The sequence below is a fragment of the Stylophora pistillata genome, chromosome 9 (assembly GCF_964205215.1).
Source record: "Stylophora pistillata chromosome 9, jaStyPist1.2, whole genome shotgun sequence".
NCBI classification, from domain to species: Eukaryota; Metazoa; Cnidaria; class Anthozoa; order Scleractinia; family Pocilloporidae; genus Stylophora; species Stylophora pistillata.
Window position 1 is genome coordinate 16971482 of NC_142527.1, and position 18240 is coordinate 16989721.

The 18240-nt window shown below is 37.9% G+C and overlaps 2 protein-coding genes across 8 annotated transcripts in view; one reads left to right on the forward strand and one right to left on the reverse strand.

The window, feature by feature from the left end:
• The window catches only part of LOC111326078 (structural maintenance of chromosomes protein 1A), a 79844-nt gene extending 76084 nt beyond the window's left edge, over positions 1-3760 (forward strand). The window contains exons 40-41 of one of the 3 annotated variants that reach the window (XM_088732285.1): positions 683-793; positions 3609-3760. In XM_088732285.1, the coding sequence (XP_088588411.1) occupies positions 683-793; positions 3609-3671 (174 nt within the window). In that variant the 3' untranslated portion in view covers positions 3672-3760. Of the gene's footprint in view, positions 1-682; positions 794-850; positions 3186-3608 lie in introns of those variants that run through there. The other 2 variants (XR_015991420.1, XM_088732286.1) reach the window with 2 other exon arrangements.
• Positions 3761-4650: 890 nt separating this feature from the next.
• LOC111326071 (sodium- and chloride-dependent GABA transporter 2) lies at positions 4651-15872 on the reverse strand. Of its 5 annotated transcripts, none has more exons than XM_022930000.2 (8): positions 15719-15872; positions 11674-11919; positions 8368-8927; positions 7710-7820; positions 7399-7638; positions 6657-7018; positions 6185-6350; positions 4651-5877 (listed from the first exon to the last, which is right to left on the reverse strand). In XM_022930000.2, the coding sequence occupies exons 1-8, from the start codon at positions 15726-15728 to the stop codon at positions 5605-5607; spliced, it is 1968 nt and encodes a 655-aa protein (XP_022785735.2). In that variant the 5' UTR covers positions 15729-15872; the 3' UTR covers positions 4651-5604. The 5 variants fall into 5 exon arrangements, with proteins under 5 accessions (XP_022785735.2, XP_022785736.2, XP_022785738.2 ...); XM_022930001.2 differs by lacking the exon at positions 15719-15872 and adding an exon at positions 14967-15122; XM_022930003.2 differs by lacking the exon at positions 15719-15872 and adding an exon at positions 14939-15098.
• Between the last annotated feature and the right edge of the window lie 2368 nt (positions 15873-18240).

The following is an 18240-nucleotide window of genomic DNA, read 5'->3' on the forward strand; positions in this document are numbered from 1 at the left end:
TCTTCATTTTGCCTTTTCTGTCATTTGTAAATTTAAGTGAAACTATTTGTATTAGTTGTCATTTTTTCACTGAGTTGTTTTAAAGATTTTTTATATAATTTTTAAGTGATTAAATTCAGAATCTCTTGTTGCTCTTGCCAATACAGTAAGAGTCGTACTTGAAGTTCTCAGTGTGAGAATTAAGATCTATTGCTTTGTTGTAGCCTTATTTCCTTTTATCTGCCACCTTTTGGTCATCAAGTAAACCTACTTATATGTCTAATCAAAAAATTGTGAGGAAAATACCACCAGTTTAGATCAACATGTATTGCAAGAACATTGGTGAATTAGGTGGTAACCATTCACAGCACTTTATTCACATAAGATGGACTGTATCTTCTGATTGATATATGGTAAATGTCTAAATACTGTCACACAAGAACTAGTGCTATAATTTTTTTTTTTTCATGACAGGTTAGCAGTTTTAATATGAGTTTATGTCCATACTTGCAAATCAGTAATTTTTGGTACCCTTTAAACCAGTGTTTAATAATCATCAGATTGTTAAGTCAATTCTCAGCATGGTTTGCAATAATTGAACACTTTAATATGTTGAAAGGTCTTGCTAAGGTAAAGTGTCACTTCTCTCTTCCTAGCCACTTTATTAAAATTTCCACATATTTATTTAATGCTGTTGTTTAAGGTTGCAAGATACATTATTAATGAAACCAGAGAGCATTTCCAGTGCATTGTGATTTCACTTAAAGAAGAGTTCTACACAAGAGCTGAAGCTCTTATTGGAATCACTGCTGAGGTTAGTGTTAGGTGCCAAGGACCACTTTGTTTGTTTGTTTGTTTTTTCTTTTTTCAGGTTAATTTCATGATTCAGCCACAGAACAAGTACCTGTTGAGAGGATTAAAAAAGGGTTACCCCTTTGTAAAACTCAGCCTTCTCAGGCATCACAAATAATATCCAAAACTCTTTTGAAATTGGAGAAGATCATGTTGAAGTAACATTTTACTTTTTCCAGTCTTGACCAGTCTTGTCCAATAAAAGATGACATAATGTCTTATCTTATTTGTTCAAGAACCATTCAGTGGTCGGTTCTTTACTCTTTGATCCATATTAAATCCATCTCCAGACAAAATCCATGTCAAAACCTAACCACGATGCTTGAGAACAATATTAATAGGTACATTTTCAAGACAATAAAATAGCTGGAAATTCATTATGGCTCAAAACAAAATTGGTTCACAAATAAGGTTTACTTTAGCTCTTCATTCACAGTTCTTATTTAAATAACAAAAAATTGCCAGGTTACCCTGGCAGGAGGGTTACCCTAACGCTCCCACATTTCTTCTGTTTTTCATCAACATGTTTACAAGGCAGCTAGGGTTACCCTAGCACTAGGGTAACCTTAGCTAAGTGCTAGGGTTACCCTAGCTGCCTTGTAAACACTCTCCTGGGGATAACTCGCCTACCCGGGACGACTTTTTACTTGTTTCCAGACCCTTTGAACACTGATAACAATGTGTGCGGTTACCAAGCATAGGTGAGTTGTCCCAGGTGGTAGGGTAACCCTACCTGTGAAATTCTGCTTGTAAACCCGGGCTATCTTTGACCCGTCTGGTAGGGTAACCCTAGCACAAAGGTTACCCTCCTTGCTTGTAAACAGGGCCGAAATGTGAAGTTAACACCAGAAAATTGGGAAAATGAAATGCAGACATTTCATCACAGTAGCACTTTAAAAATGTACAATAATTGATTTTATTACATGACTCAGGCAGTCAGAGGGCCAATAACTAAAATCAACCAATCAAAATGCTCTATTGCCAGTCAATATTCTCTCAGTATTGGACTGGGCACTGTCCCGAATGGTCCCAAATGATACCGCACTTGTGTCCCTTTGAACCTCAGTCGTATAATAAATCTCTTATTAACTTAGCTTGCTCGGGACCGTACTGGAAGAATATCGGCCCTCGGTCTTTTTTGTACGGACTTCACTGCACTCGGTCCTTACTGTCAAGACCTCGGGCTGATATTCTCCCAGTGCGGATTTTGCACTTGGTTAATAAGACATACATATACATCTATGAAGGTAGAGAACTAAGAATCTACAACAACAACAACAACTTTATTTGCACCCTGAATTAAATTAAACTTACATTACAAAAAAAAGTAATAAAACAGATAAAATAAAGAGCATGGCTGCCCAAAATAACCACCAGGCTAATAGAATTGAGCAGCCATCCTTAGGATTTTAAATACTGTAATGACTAACGATGTCAGGTACTTAAGACTTCTTAAAGTAACACATACAACAAACGCAGAAACAAAAACTAGTTACAAGCTAAAAATACAAATTAGCGAAATAAGCAGGAAAATACAGTATATAGGTAGATTAACTAACAGAAGAAAGGAAATGTATTGTATAATTAAGTCAGTTAGTAACTTGCAAGAATACTTGATTTTAACTTTTTCTTAAATTGTTTAAGTGATAGAAGCTTAATGTCATCACTGATTGCATTCCAAACCTTAGCGCCTTGATATCTAATATTAAAAATACCATAGTTTGTTCTTGTCTTTGGCAGAGCATAAGTCATTCTAGAGGAAAGCCTTGTATTATAATTATGGGTTTCTTTTACGAAGTGAAAAAAACATTAAAACTAGTGGGAAGAAGTGGGTTTTTAAATTTGTACATAAAAACCGCAATGTGAACAGTTACTTCAAATAATTTGATAACATTTAAATCTTTGAAAAGTGGGCTTGTATTCTCTAAGAAGCCAGAGAAAGTTATGATTCTAATGGCTTTCTTTTGCAATACAAAAAGAGGCTGCAAAGAAGTTTGATAAGTATTGCCCCAAGCTATTATACAGTATGTCAAAAATGGGTATACAAAAGCACAGTATAGGTCCAGTAAGGTTTTGCTATTAAGATAATAGTGAAGTTTTGATAGAGTGCCTATACTACGTTTAATCTTTTTTACAATATAATTAATGACTTTTCCAATTGAGATTTGAGTCAATGTAAATTCCTCGGTATCTCATGGAGTTTTCCTCTGTTGGAGATTTATTATTGATAAATAATGTAACTGACTTGGGTAGTTTTGTAGAGGGAATTTTTTTTTTTCTAGAGAATCAAATTAGAATAAATATCAGTCAAACTAGAATAAACAAAATCAAATAAAAAAAAAATCAAATCACTATTCATGATGAAAAAAATATTGCCCATTCATGCTTCAAATAAAAAGTATAGGGGGACCCTCTTGAGATTGCTTTTATGCACTCCAAACAAAGGAGCACTGCTGCTTACCCATAACTCCATCCTGTGTATTTATCACTCCTTGCTTCAAATTCCTACCTCTTTACCCTTAATCCACAATTCTTGCCCTTTGCTGCTTTACCTGTTCTGACAACTTTCTCTTAACAACACCTTGTACACTGCTTACCTCTTACCTTCTCTCTTTGCTTCATACTTCTTATCCTTTATTAAACAGAAGTAACATATACTACTAATTAATATGACAAAGATAGACAGTATTAAGTATAGCTGATGCTTTCAATCAAGAATGAAGAACGTTTTCTGCATTGCTCTCTCATTGACTTTCATATTTGAATTTTCTCTGCAGCCTGACAAGGACTGTACAGTGAGTCGTGTATTTACTTTGGACTTGACTCAGTATCCCGATTAGTAGCAGAAATAACGAATTGCTTAGATGAATAAGCTTGTAAGGTTTATGAACAGTTTCATTGTGATTAAAATAATATTTAGTCTGGTGAAGCTGTGCTATTTATTGTATTACATTTTGGAAAATTAATCGCAAAGTATGTGGATGGGGTGGATCTATGGTTAGTTTGTTTGTCAGAGAATCAAAACGTTGAGATGAACACACTTAAGGCATGATTTGTGCTGCGTTTTGAAGAAGAGACTGGCTGTGTCCTCCTCCACTCATTAGTTATCTGGGAAACCCAAGTAAACTGTCTAGTGGTTACCTGCTGTGAATAAGCATTTTGTCCAGGGGGAGTAACAATATGTAAATGGTGGATGCTGTGTAAGGGGAGTTGCATAGTGACTGACTTTTTGACAACCTGAATGGAATTCATCATCAGAGTTGAGTCATGCTCATCAACTCTGATTATGGCTTCTATTCAGGTTCTTGAATTGTCAGTTACTGACAATGGTCCTTCTCGGGACTACACTCACCCGTTTTTTAATTCAATTTGCTCCTTTATCATTTTGATGGAAAGTTGCTCCCTAAAACTTAAAATCTGCCAGACTGGTGTGAAAAGAGAAGACATAGAGGGAAAATTTGTGCAAGGTATGTGCAAATTTTGACCTTAGAGACCTGAAATGGTACTCTACCCCATACCACACACGCACGCACATGCACACACATACACGCACGCGCACACACACTTTGTTATAATTTTATGGTATGACTTGAAGAGTAAGTGTATTGTGCATCAAGGCCACCTGTAGGGATCCATGAAGAAATACAATTAGCTCATGCCTATCCTTTGTTTTGTCAAGTTTTGACCCAACTCTTTCCTCACAAAATTTTATTCCTTCTGTTGTAACTCTGTCAATTGAAGGTGCAATGCAAATACAGATGAATGCTAACTGCAGGGCTGAATTTTCAAAATCTCTACTAATAAAGAGGAACTACCATGAACTGTTGTATTTTTTATTACAAAATCTGGAATACATGCTTGTTATCTTACATTCAGCTTACTATGAGATGGAGGGTAATGTTACTAATCTAGCACTTCTCTGCTTGACTAATATTTGTGACTAAACCAAAAAACATGACAGCCCCTAAGTCAAACTAGCAATGACTTTATCTGTAGAAATTTCCAATTTACAAAACATTGTAAAAATAATGCAGAATGAACCTTTACTTACTGTAGTCTCTTACTGACTATTCAGAGAACCATTCAGATATGAGACAAGTCTTTGTAAATTGCTACTTTCTAAAACCCCTGATTTTAAAAAGAAGAAGAAAACTGGAGAGGATTTTGCTTGAACTCTTCAGGATGTCTTGATAAATTTACTTTCAGAAATCTATGGGTGTTTCTGAATTAATTGGGTTGACACTAAAATAAAATCTTGTTTTCTCTGAGTGAAAAAACTTTGCAAATCTAATACTGTTTTAGGACATCTAAAGGATATGCATACATCTACAAGAACATCTTAGTAACAAAGTTAACAAAAAATTATGCAATATTGGGGTTACCTAGTTGAAAGCTAATGGAACCCAGTTCAAGATCCAGCACATTAGACTAGACATTACTATTAAGGTAATTTGGACAATTATTGTCAACATGTTATATTTAGAGTATATTAGTTTTTATACTAAAAAGTTTCCACTAAGTTAAAAAGACCTGCAGCTGAAAATTGTGATTGATTTCAAGACCCTGTAATTTTCCACCCCCATTAGCAGCTTTTTGCACCTTAACATCTCTTGATTATTAACTGTTAGGCATTTCAGGTGTAAAGTTTAGCGAGAACGAAAAATGTGCTATGCCAGCTTTTAACAAATATGTGAGCAAATAGATTGTGTCAAGTCCCATATTCACACTGAAATTGTGTGCAACTTGCTAACTTGCACAAATGCTTTTGAAATATCACAGTTTTCCCCCTTCCATGCCAAAGTTACTGGAACCCTTATTTGCACCTCCTGGGATCTCCTCCTTCTTAGGATCTGGCAGGTAATTGTTGACACCAGTACAGAACATTTTGTGGAAGCCTTGACGCCAGTTCTTTGGCCAATCCTTTATCAACCAGATTAGAATTGGCAGTGTGGAGACAAGCACAATCATCACAAGGACAAACACTGCCCAGTCAGGGTAGTCTTCCCTCACTGTCCATTTGTCTGACCCTGCACCACTATAAGGGTCCTAAGTGTAAGGATTACAACAGTCAGGCTATTTTTTTTGTTTGTACCAAATATGCAGGGAAATGTGAATGCCAGTCTGCCAGAAAACATCATGTTATCCCAAAGCCCATCTTGTAAGTATCCATGTCCCTTTGGTAGTTCATGGTTCAACATTTCAAATAGGATTAAAGTTTGACAGACTGATGACAGATATAACTAGATTTTAATTTCAGGTAAATGGTGGCTGCTAATCTTGCACATATTAGTTAAAATCTTGCATTAAGATTACAAGAAGTAAAAAACAACACAGTTCTAGCCAGCTGCCATACCTGTTTACATCCAACAAATTTGGAGTATGTTGGAGCACTTTGGCTTTGTTGAGCAATGAGGGCAACAAGGACTACAAACAAAGCCAGTGGGGAGATGTACTTCCAACAGATCATCCAGCCAATCCATGGTCGCTTTCCCGTCATGAATTCAATGTCATCTGCAAACCTATTTTCATGGATATACAAAAATTAAAATGTTATACCTTGGTTTTGTTAAGAAAATCTTCAGGCCATGATTTAATCTTTGAGGAGATGTGGGCCTTTTTTTATTTTGTGCTAAATGTTTGCTTGTCCTGATAATATGAAATTAACTTGATCATAAACACCACAATTTTATTATTCATTTTTATTTTGGCAGTAGTTACACTAGTAGTGGTTGGATAGACTTTCTGTACTCATTGGTGGTGTCGAGGTAGTATTGATTCAGTTGGCTGCTTTATCATTTAAAATGCTAGTGGAAGGTTTGCCATACCTGTCATTACCATAAACCCATGCTACTCCAATGCACTGGAACAAAGCAATCACTAGTAATGGGATGGTGACAGAGTAATCGTCAAACATTTGGAAAATGTAGAAACCAGGTCCAGAAACCATGCACAAACCAATCACGAACAAGATCACTGCAATTAGGAGTGTAAGAAGTTCCTTTCTCATGTTGGGGAAAATCTTCAGCTCCATGATGGGACCAATGGCTGCCTCCAGGGTGCCAAACTCGCTGTCAATACCAAGAAGAATCAGCATGAAGAAGAACAGGATGGCCCAGAGTGGTGAAACATCCATCAAAAGAATGGCATCAGAGAATGTCATGAAGGCAAGTCCTGGACCAGACCCAACCTGTTTATTTGAAAAGAAATACAGTTACACATATCATTTGTTGGCTCAGTCATTTATAGATAACCTATGGGATGCACTTCTTTGTACGAAGGCTGAATTGTGTATGGAAAACTTTTACACAGCGAGGTAGATGTGATTTAACATCCAAGCAGAATTTACCCTACCAGTAGTAATTAAGGCAAATCTTGTGGAGTTTTTTCTTAGGTTCTTATTGTATTCATTCTGAAATACAGTGTTGCAGCTGAATGCACAGAAACTTAGTTACAAATATGATCATTTTAACAAAAATCATACAGTTATCAAACACAGTGATCGTGATTTTTTTTTAACTGTATAGTTACCAGAATCAGCTGTCAGTGTTATCTAGAAAATTATCGTACCTCAGTAGCTGGGATGCCTGTGATGTGTTCCCTATATCCTAAAATAGAGAACACTACAATTCCAGCAAACACTGATGTGCCACAGTTGATAAACACCACTGTGTAGGCATCACGCATCACTTGGTTGTGAATAGGCATATAACTGGAAAATGCGATCAGTGCACCAAATCCTAAGCTGAGGGTGAAGAACATCTGGGTGGCAGCATCTTTCCAAATATTGGCATTATTCAGCAAACTCCACTGTAACAATTTGAAAACAGAACATTAGGATTACAGTTTAAGGGACCTCAGCTATTAGCAAATCTACTCACATCTGGTTTGAAAAATGCCTTGACACCATTTCCTGCTCCCTCCAATGTAACACCTCGGAAGAACAAGATGATGAGAATGACATAGGGGAATGTTGCAGTGAAATACACAACCTAGAAGGAAAAGTGAAAAATAGAATTGAATTTAGAGGATTCAGAAACTCATTCTTGAAACTCCATAACTAGTTCATACAGTTTTTTTTCATATCACTACTTAACACTAAACCCAGTGTCTGCAAACTTTTCCTACAAGATTGAAGAACCTTGCTGAGATTTTTAAAATCTTCAAAATCTCAAGAACAGTTGTGAAAATGTAAAAGATTCTTTTGAAAGTCCAATGGCATCCTTAAAAATCTCTAGAACATTTGAATGAATATAACTAACTACGAAAAATTGAAGAAAAATGGAAAGCAGTGGTCATCTTTTACAACATTCAATTCAACTTCTCAGCCCTCTGCCCTTCACCCCTTCCTTGGATGATAGGATACTCAATTTCCTCGTGTAAGTTACCATACTTTAGTCTGAGAGAGATGTGAACTGTACTGTAACCCTAGTCGAGGTGTTAAAATAGTTCCTCTATCTTAAGTTTGGTACACTGGCCAGTGGGACCTCTCACAAATTGCAGATCTATTTACATTTGAATTTAGCCAAAAAATAATACCTTTCCACTTGATTTAATTCCTTTGACCACACAAAGGTATGTGATGACCCATGCAAACACTAAACATCCTGCAAGTTTTCCATTAAAACTTCCAAGGTCTTCTATATCTTTTGAAATTTGCATTGCGTGGTGGTAGAAGTAGTATTGTGGTGGGTCTCGCACACAACAGTCTGGGAAATTATGATAGCTTTTATTCACTTTTTGGTACTCTGGGGTGCTTTGGCAAGTTTTGTTACTGGTGCTGCACATGCTATCAAGGGTCTTTTTGATGTTTGTAAATTCATTATAGTTAGTGCAAAGCTTGTCATGTTCCCAAGGTAGCGTTTTGGTGAATGAAATGAAGAAGTAATAACAACACCAAGCAATGACAACCACATAATAGAGGCACAACATCAGTGAGACCATAAGACATGACACACCAATACCAAACAGGGCTGGGTGCACATCCTGCCAGCAACGTATGGCACTTTTTCTCATTCTCTGACCAATACTCAATTCCAGGAAGAAGAGTGGCAATCCCTCGATCAACATGAAGATCGCATAAGGGATAAGAAAAGCACCTGTTGAATGGTAGATTTATTGTCAAGATGAAAATTATCTGTTAAGATAAGTAGTCTCTCAGATTTACCTCTTTGTCTAAATTTTGCTATCACTATGATGGGTGGGGAGTCTGAAAGAGATGTAGTGGTACTGTATAGTGTCCAAATTATTTCAACCTCCTTATTAAATAGAGAGTTCATATTATGGCATCTTAAAATTTTGATCATAATTTTATGTTGAAAAACCTTTAACTTATCAATTTTCTTTGATCAGTGTGCAAGAATATGGGTAGTTGAACTGAGTGGAATGCAAATTTGTCTGAAATCACATAAGTGATTAGTATATTGAACTCAAAAGCAATGCTCATTTGATTTGAAATCACAAGCACGTTTGTTGACCAAAATTGCGCATCACCAGCTTATTTTTATTTCAATTTTTCCAGTTGGAATTCACACTAAAATAGCTTAAATAGAGGATTTTGGTCTACTTTTTTTGTTTTAAAGGAATTATTTGTCTGTGATTGCACCCCTAAAATCTGATTGGTTATTTTGTTTCAGTGCTCAATCTGTAGGCAAGAAAAATTAAGAGTAATTGGTAATGGTAATTGAACTGGGTGGAGTGCAATGTGGTCTGAAATCATATGAGTGAATCTAAAATCAAACTTGTGCCGTGCACTTGTTCAATTTGAAATCACAAGTATGATTTCAAACCAAAAGTGCACTACACAAAGTTCGATTACCACTTTATTACATCTATATTTTGAAATTGCAAAAATTCACCAGCTCACTACAAGTTTTTTTTTATTTGGTGTAAATGTATTATTGATCTAGTCTATGGTGCTGGTTTGTAAAAAGTTGTAAAAGTCATTTCTCGTTTTCCTCCAATTACATTCCTATCTTAAATAAATCAAGAAATTTAATTCGTTGGTTCGTTTAGTAAAGCTATCTCATTGGCTGGGAAAAAAGATACGATTTATGTCAAAATGGTGCGATTTGTAAATGAATCGCACCAGTGAGAGCCGGTCAGATTGCAATGAACAAAAGTAATTTCAAAATGGATGTAAAGATATGAATGAATCGTGCAGCTAAGGGTCAATCATAATTTGGATATATCAACAAAATATATGAATGAATCGTACAGCTAAGGGTCGATCATAATTTGGATATATCAACAAAGTTGAAATGGTAAATTGGCCACCGTAACGATTACAAAAGCTGACGTTTCGAGCGTTAGCCCTTCATCGAAGCGAATAGAGGTTTTGCACAGCAGCCATGTTGGATGGCAGGAACAATGAAATTATTTTGCATAAGAAAGAAATTTTTTTCCCATGGGTAAGATGATCTATTGTTCCTGCCATCCAACATAGCTGCTGTCCAAAACCTCTACAGAGAAACTGTGGGTTGTGTGTGATTTTAAAGGCAGAAAATGGAGCTACGTTATTAGTGGGAACATGGCAACGAGAAAACGCGAATAAATTAGTGGAATGAAAAGCGTTCGTTGATCCCTGTGGGATTTAGACTGCCGGTTTGAAAGATGAGCTTTTGTTCCAGAGTTTTACGGCTTTCCGTGCTACCTAAGTGTAAGGAAAGACCGCAGATTGCCATATGTTGCTTAGAATGATTAGGTAAATTAAAGTGTCTAGCGACTGGTTTCGATCTGTCCTTGTCATTCTTTTCCACGTCGCGAAGGTGTTCTCTGAATCGGTCACCTAGTCTTCTGCCTGTTTCGCCGATGTATATCTTTTTGCAATAAGTGCAAGTTATGCAATAGATTACATTGGCGGAGGTGCACGTGAAGTGATCGGTGATCTTAATGGATCGTTTGGGTCCCGATATTTTATCAGTGTTGTGAATGAAAGGACACGTTTTGCATCGTGCACGAGTGCATTTAAAAGTGCCTGGTTGGTCATCAGTCTGAAAAGAACTTCTGAACAAAAAATTGCCTATGTTTTTGTCGCGTTTGAATAAAATGAGCGGAGGCTGCGAAAAGATAGTGCTTGTCTCTGGATCGATCAGATTGCAAGAAACACCAGTGATTCCAAAATGGGATTCATAAATCAACATGGAAACTTGTCGGACGTTAACAACCTTCGTGCCCACTATTTTGCTCGTGTTTTTTTTTTTTTTTTTTTGGCGGGTAAATTTCTCGGGAGAAAGTATGCAAGACACTTTGAAAAGTTTGTCGCCAAGGTGACATCAATTCTTCGTTGTTATGTGAAATATGATGAACACTGGCGTGTTCAATTTGTAGTTTTGGTTGAACAAGTTTCGTGGGAAGGTGGCTTTGTCGTCGCAGTTGGATAGGTTGAACAAACAGAACCGCTATTGAGGTTGCGTTGTTCAATCGATTTTAATTGCTAGAAAATTGACTTTTCCTCGATTAATAAATAATGAAATCGTAACGAAATTCCAGGAAATACGCATCGCCTCCGTGGAACGTCACGTCACTGTAAATACATCACGCGAATCCCATTGATCGTATTCCGGCACAACTGGTAGTGTAGTAAAGCTTGTGAAGATTAAAATCTGCTTTACTATTTAAAGTCTCGATATTCAAGTTCCCTAACGTTTTTGCAACCTTAAACAACGGATGTGGTATACTCAGAAAAGAGTACGAGAGGCGCTTCACTGAAGAGCCTCCAGGGGGGGGCCTATCTAGGCGTGAATCAAATTTGTTCGACCGTTGTTATTGCAATCGCCGCCCTAATAGTGTTAACCATGATATCACAAGAATTTTATTTTTTTAAAGGAAAATAAGTGCTCGCACCTCCTCCGTTTTTTTGGCAAAGGTAGGGGAACCTCCAAACATTGCCCAAACCAACAGCTAAACCAACAGTGGCTAGAATAAATTCTGCCTTATGGCCCCAAGTTTCACGTTGTTCTTTTCCTTCGCCGCTCTCGGCTTTTCCGATGTCGGTTGAAGACTTTCCATTAGGTTCACGAGAAAGGTCTTCTTTAGATTTGTGAGTCAAAATGTCGGTTGACTTGTCATCTCGCACTGAAGGATCCATCCCTTTGGAAATAAAGAACAGAAAACACAATATAAACAAACACGTGGGGACGAAGCTAGTACCACAAATGGGGTTTTCGACAGCGTACTAAAGCATCAGAGTAGGTATTACGTTTACCTAAACGATCTATCCGTAGTTTAACGTTTTATCTGGGGCTGGTTCTTACGGATTTAACGTGCACCGTAGATCGTAGGAGGTCGTAGTATTTAAATGTGCTTTAGTATTCGTAGTATTCAAATGTGCTTTAGCCCAAATGTTGACTTTCCAGCGATCGCGAGTGAATTGCAGTGTGGACTGCAACTAATCAGGTCCTGCTCGTATTCTTGGTAAGAAAACGAGCTACTTCGTTCAGGAGTGCTTCGATACACTGATACTAATAAAGCACGAAGTAACTTTCGCTTCTGGTTACAACGGAGAGATCCCGAGAGTTTGAGCGCGCGAAAGGTATGTTAATAATGTAAACCACTCGAAAACATGCTGCGACCTTTGATCAATGATCAACCAATTAGCTGACGTCACGCCTTCACGATTTTACATAAGACAATTGACCATTTAGTCTCCTTTGCAGCCCTTTCCGGCGTCGTCATGCAAGCAAAAACTCTCCCACCAACGGGAGTTTTCGCTTGCGTGACGACGCCGGAAAGGGCTGCAAGGGAGACTATTTACCATTTGATTATGTATAAATATGAATTTTCAAGAAAACATTGCAAATTCGTGAAAGTAGAGGACCTTTAACTAACCGATCCTGAAATATTTATTTGTAACCGTTGGCGTGTACGGAGTGCCATATTTTTATGAGTTTGCAAAGGACTATCGTGAAAGTTTTGTGTATTTTCTGAACTCTTGAGGGTGTGAAGGTGTTTTCACGTGTTTCTAAGCGGGATGACCAAAAAGAAAAATGTTAAAATTGCGTAACATCGTAAGAGGTCCGCTCCGTCAAACATTGTTACTGATAAAATTACGTTCACGACACAAGGTGACTTTTCCGTATCAAATTACCCTATGGTGCGATTAATTTTGCGACCGTAATCATTTCAAATAAATGAACTTCGAAAAAATTAAAAGGTTCGTTGCTATATTTTATATTGATGCGTAATGATGATACACCACTGTACCTAACGAAAAAAAATTAAACGGACGTGAGCTCTAATGGTGCCCTGTCCTCAAGTTTTTGACACCCCTGATAACGTAAAAAGCTCCCCTCCTCCTTCCCCCTAAACAAAGCGTTGACAAATGAAAACTTTGACGAATCAACGTGAATTTGTGTTAGAGTAAATTAATGCGTTTTTGATTTGATCCATAAAAACGTAATTTCGTATTGTAGACCTCGGCAGCGATTCAAATGAAAAACGTGACTCGTATTTTGGCTTCCATCAAGTTTCAGTAAGCCCCTTTCCTCTGGTCCTGCTTAGCGGGACCCCGAACTATCTGTCTGGCGAAATAACTGAAGCCTTTCTCATCGTGCCGCAAAGGTAAAATAGGAATAATATTGTGATTTTTATTTTGGCCGGAAATTCGCTCTTGACATTATTTTATTCCTAAAATGCATTTGTCGTATTGCCAATCGATGCCACTGAAAATACTGCATATTTTAAATACCGACATGCGTGACTCGTGTCCGAACCAGATCGTGCTATTTTGTACGGTGGTCTCCAACAGGAAACGGACTTCCTGTCAAAAGTGTGTACTTGATATTGGTGGAGGTATGAGATGATGATAAAACGATAATGGGGTACTGAAACGAAAATGAAAACTGACAGTCATAAACAAGAAAACTATGAAAGTCCTCGAAGTTTTCCGTTAGATCAGTCGAGAAAGAACGATGAGAAAATAATGACACTCAGCTCAAGTAAACTTGGAGCCTCGAGAGTGTTTCTTTCATCCTCGCCCTTACGGAAGGAAACTACCGCGCTACAGCCTTTAAATGGAAAGGAAATGTATCTAAGTGGCTATAAAACAGATTATCATTCGGCGCAAAGTATAAAATCCTTCTTGTTTTCGCTGATCGAATCGAACTCAAGGTGGTCGATCGGTGAAGGTTATGAGAAATTGAACTTCCGTCACCTTTCCTTTATAACAGTAAAAAAGGAAGTCTGAAGCCCACCTTGTCTCAAGATCTACAACACGTCGAGTTCATTTGTGTACTGCGAATACCTTTTCATTTTTCATCGCCACCTTTCGCTTGGTTCCTGTTCTTTGGTGCAGTGGAATGTGGAAAGATCCCTGCACAATCTCATGCCTGACCTGTTTAGTTTGATATTGAGTCGACTTGCCGTAGGCTCGTAAGTTCTAGATTCCTTGTCGATTTCGAATCGATAGATTCTTTTCCGCCTTCTTCCTTGTTCTAATCTTTAATGCCATGGCTTCGGATTAATTAGTCAACCAAATCAACCGGGTGGGCCTGATTTGATTTATGCATTCATTTACGATACGGTTAGGTGACGTTTGCGACTAACATACTTTATTTCGACGAAAGAATATTGTTACGTTGCAACATCCTGGACGATAAATAGTCTAAGACTAAAGAGAGACTAAAGGTTCGATAATTTCCTCCTAATTGTTTGATCACTCCGATTTTCACATGTATGAATCTTAATCAGCAGTAAGAAGAGGACTGAATTAATAAGAATGCCTCCTTGTGGAGACACGAAAAGAGAAATAAGATAGCTTCTACAAGGTTCAGTTTCGTTATTATGTAGCCAAGCAGTTGATGCAAATATTTAAACCCGAATCTTGATCCTCTGCGTTCAAACGCGACTTTCGCTTTGCTGCGCGTCTTAACGAAACAAGCTGCTTTAGAGAATCTGTGTTTTGAATTGATCAGTCATCAGAGCATACTCTCTTCATTACTTTGGTATCGATACAACTGCCTCTCTGAATGTGTCCGCCCTCATGTGGAAAACAAAGGCAAGACTGTTTTCATCGGATTACTGCTGAGTGTCGTTATTGCCAAAGCATTCTATGTAATAAAATGGCGCGAGTAACAAAGCCTATCAGGACAGCAGATAGATAGTCAAATACCTTACAGGTCTGTGCAGTCAATCCTTACCAGTCTCGCTGTAAAGTTGATCCGTTTCTTGATAGATTCTACGTGCAGCTTCGTGCAGCTAAGCAAACTCGCGACTGAACCCAGTCGAACTAATGTGCCATTCTTATCATTCTTTGTTAAACACTGGTTGAACCGGAACTTTTTCAAATACTACACTTACGACCTTTGCGACCTATCACGGTTAGTGAACTCGTCTTATTTTACTAATAATAACATCGTGCAACCGGTTTCTTTTGTTTAAGCCTGATTTACTCCCGTAAACCTTCAGACGGAGTAGAAAGTAAATTATTTGTCTAACTTGTTTTCTTGTGGATAGTAAACAGATTGTCGATGCTGCCGTCGAAGTTTTGATCAAGTTGAAAACAGTTTCATTTGGATTAACGTCGATATATTTTCTTTCGTTTCGTTTCTTTTCCGTTACCTCTCCCTCTTCACTCCGTTCAGCACTCAAAGCATATCTGCTAACGTCAGGGTCTGCCTCGATTTGGTAACCAAAGATATTATTAGTTTTATTGGAGATTCTGGCTACGAATTGACGATCGAAAACTGTGCCTGCTTAAAACAATCCAAAATCGGAAAAAAAAGACATATCATTACCGAAGTATCAAGGTGCATAATTTTGCAGCTGCTTCTCACTGTGTTCTATTGCAGGAGTGCGATTAGTAAGTCGATCGGCATATTGTGATCAGTTTACTTAACCTCTACGTAGTTACTACAGAAGAGATCACAGTTTTGCCCTGCACTGCACTCACCGTCTGTCATACAAATAGCTTTTGCTTGGCCTTTGTCAATGTACACCAGCTTCTACAAAATAGCTGTACGCTTCAGGTAGATTTTTTCAACGGTGCTATTTGTATTTTGTAACAAAGATTCACTCTTATCGTTATGTTTGCGGTTTACTGAGAATACTTCAGTCAGTCAAATTAGAATAACAAAGCTGCTGCTCAAGTGGAATAAGCTTGGGAAAGCTACACGTGATACCCACCATGCGATCACGTACTCAGGCGAGTGTGCAGTGGCACAGTTGAACCTCGATTATCCGGACTCGCCAACTTTGGAATCTTTTAGCCTACTGTCGCGGTAGTTTAGTTTTGGGGCTTTAGTTTTGGCAGAGCACTGCACCGGTGTCACAGATCATGGGTTCAATACCCGTACAGGCCTGATTTTTTTTTTTTTTTTTTTTTTCATTGGTGTTTACAACTGCGAAGATCACTTTCTTTTATATCTTCATTTATCTGCAGTTAAAAGAAATGACATTTACATATTCATAGTGGCTCAGAGGTTGTTCGCAACACTTGACTGATCGTCCGATGACAGCTGGCTACCGGAGTCACTCATTCAATCACCGGTTCATTTCTTATTGCTATATCAAGTGGGTTTTTCAAATCACTTTTTCATGTCTGCTCTTTCTTACTTCTCAAATTTAAGTAACAGCGAACACTAGTTCAAACGTTGGTCGGGAGGGAGGGTTGGGGGAAGAGGGGGGGTAGTTTCATTTTTCCTTAATCCTGCCGCCTTCTTCAACTGGGTAGTATCTTCTGAGTTTTAAATCGATGGGTAATAACACCTACTTGAAGTGGGTAGTTGTTCCAAAAATTCCACGATGTATCATATGAATTAACTCCGACGAAGGGCTAACGCTCGAAACGTCAGCTTTTGTAATCGTTACGGTGGCCAATTTACCATTTCAACTTTGTTGATATATCCAAATTATATCATATGAAACGCTTTGCTGAGGTCACGGGAGGGAGTGTAATCTCATGCTCCCCAGGCGATAGAGCGGTTCAGTCCGGCATCCACAACTACTTCGTCACATACCCTTTCACAACTTTTTCTTAGGCGACCAATGCTCAAATTTCCCGTCTGCAACTATTTCCACCTTTGAGAAATTTGACAAATCCTTTGTGTCTTTATCACACACAATTTTCCAAGAATCACGGTCGCGTAAATCACTACAATTTCTCCTCGAATAATAGTAACAATAATAGTTATTATTATTATAATGATATAACCAGAATCTAGGTTTATGGAAAAAGTTGGAAGTTCTGGTTGGAAAAAACTGTCTCTAATGCATGCTTCAAAAATGTTACATTCATTAAATATTTAAACCAGAGTAGCATCAAACCATGTCTGATTGTCCACCTGGTTGCTTTGTGAACTTTGGCAACTTAGTAAAGGAGCTTTGTATGTCATCTTTCTTTAAACTGATGCTCCGTATAGAGTTAAGAAGTAGATGTAATTTTGACTTATTGTTACAATTTTTCTTCTGAGCGACGGCCTTCCTCAAGCAACTACTTTTTTGGACCAAGTGTCCGGTCGCTATGAGAGTTGACTGTACTTTCTGCACTCTAGCCAGGGGTGGGATGGAAAGCTTTGACCCCTCAGCCAAAATTGTCATGTGGGGTGAGGTTCAGCTCCACCTGTTCCCTGCTCTCAGGACACTTATCTTATATCTCAGTGAGCATATCCATTTGAGGCTCTTCGTTCACAAGTTTCAAGACTGATCAAGCGCCAAGAAAAGTGAAATACCATGTAATATGAGGCTACTCACCCAGATGTTGAAATGTTGGCTCATGTAGGTTCTCCGATATAAAGACGTGCTCCATACCACTCAAATCTGTACTTCTAGGACTGGGTGGAACAGCAGTGTCTGGCCACAGAGTAGGAAATGAATTTAAGACGGAAAGGGAACACATTTTAATAGAGCTAAGTAAGACAAAAAATTTTTTAATGGGAAAGTGGGAGCAGATCATGATTTTTAACCTTTGGTTGGGAAGCTAGACAAGCCTCGTCCTTATTAAACCGGATGAATTTGGAAACATACTCTATACTTTTGGCAAAACGCCAACCGTTCACAGCGTAATCTGAGTAAATTGTCCGTTAAAAAAAACCCGACCTTTTAAAAACGGATATAACTGAAAACAACGACTATGTTAATTACAAGAGATAATAACTTACGATCTTGCTTTGTTTGCCAGACTTGAAAGAATGGAGGACCACAATTTAATAGTGACCAAATTATTGTAGATAAGAAAAAGAGCGATCTCGTGTCTCATTGACATGATATCGGATAGATCTAACCCATTCACTCCCACGATTTGAAAATAAATTCACCTCACTGACTCACTGGCTGCCCAGATATTTCTTTCAATGATTCCTGAGGGAATTTGGTGCGAGAGTTAAATCAAATAGTGTCCTCAGCTTGATATTTTACTTACTTATCTTTAACTTTCTGCTTTAAATTTTATTGTTTCCGAGAAGAATAGTTTCTGTT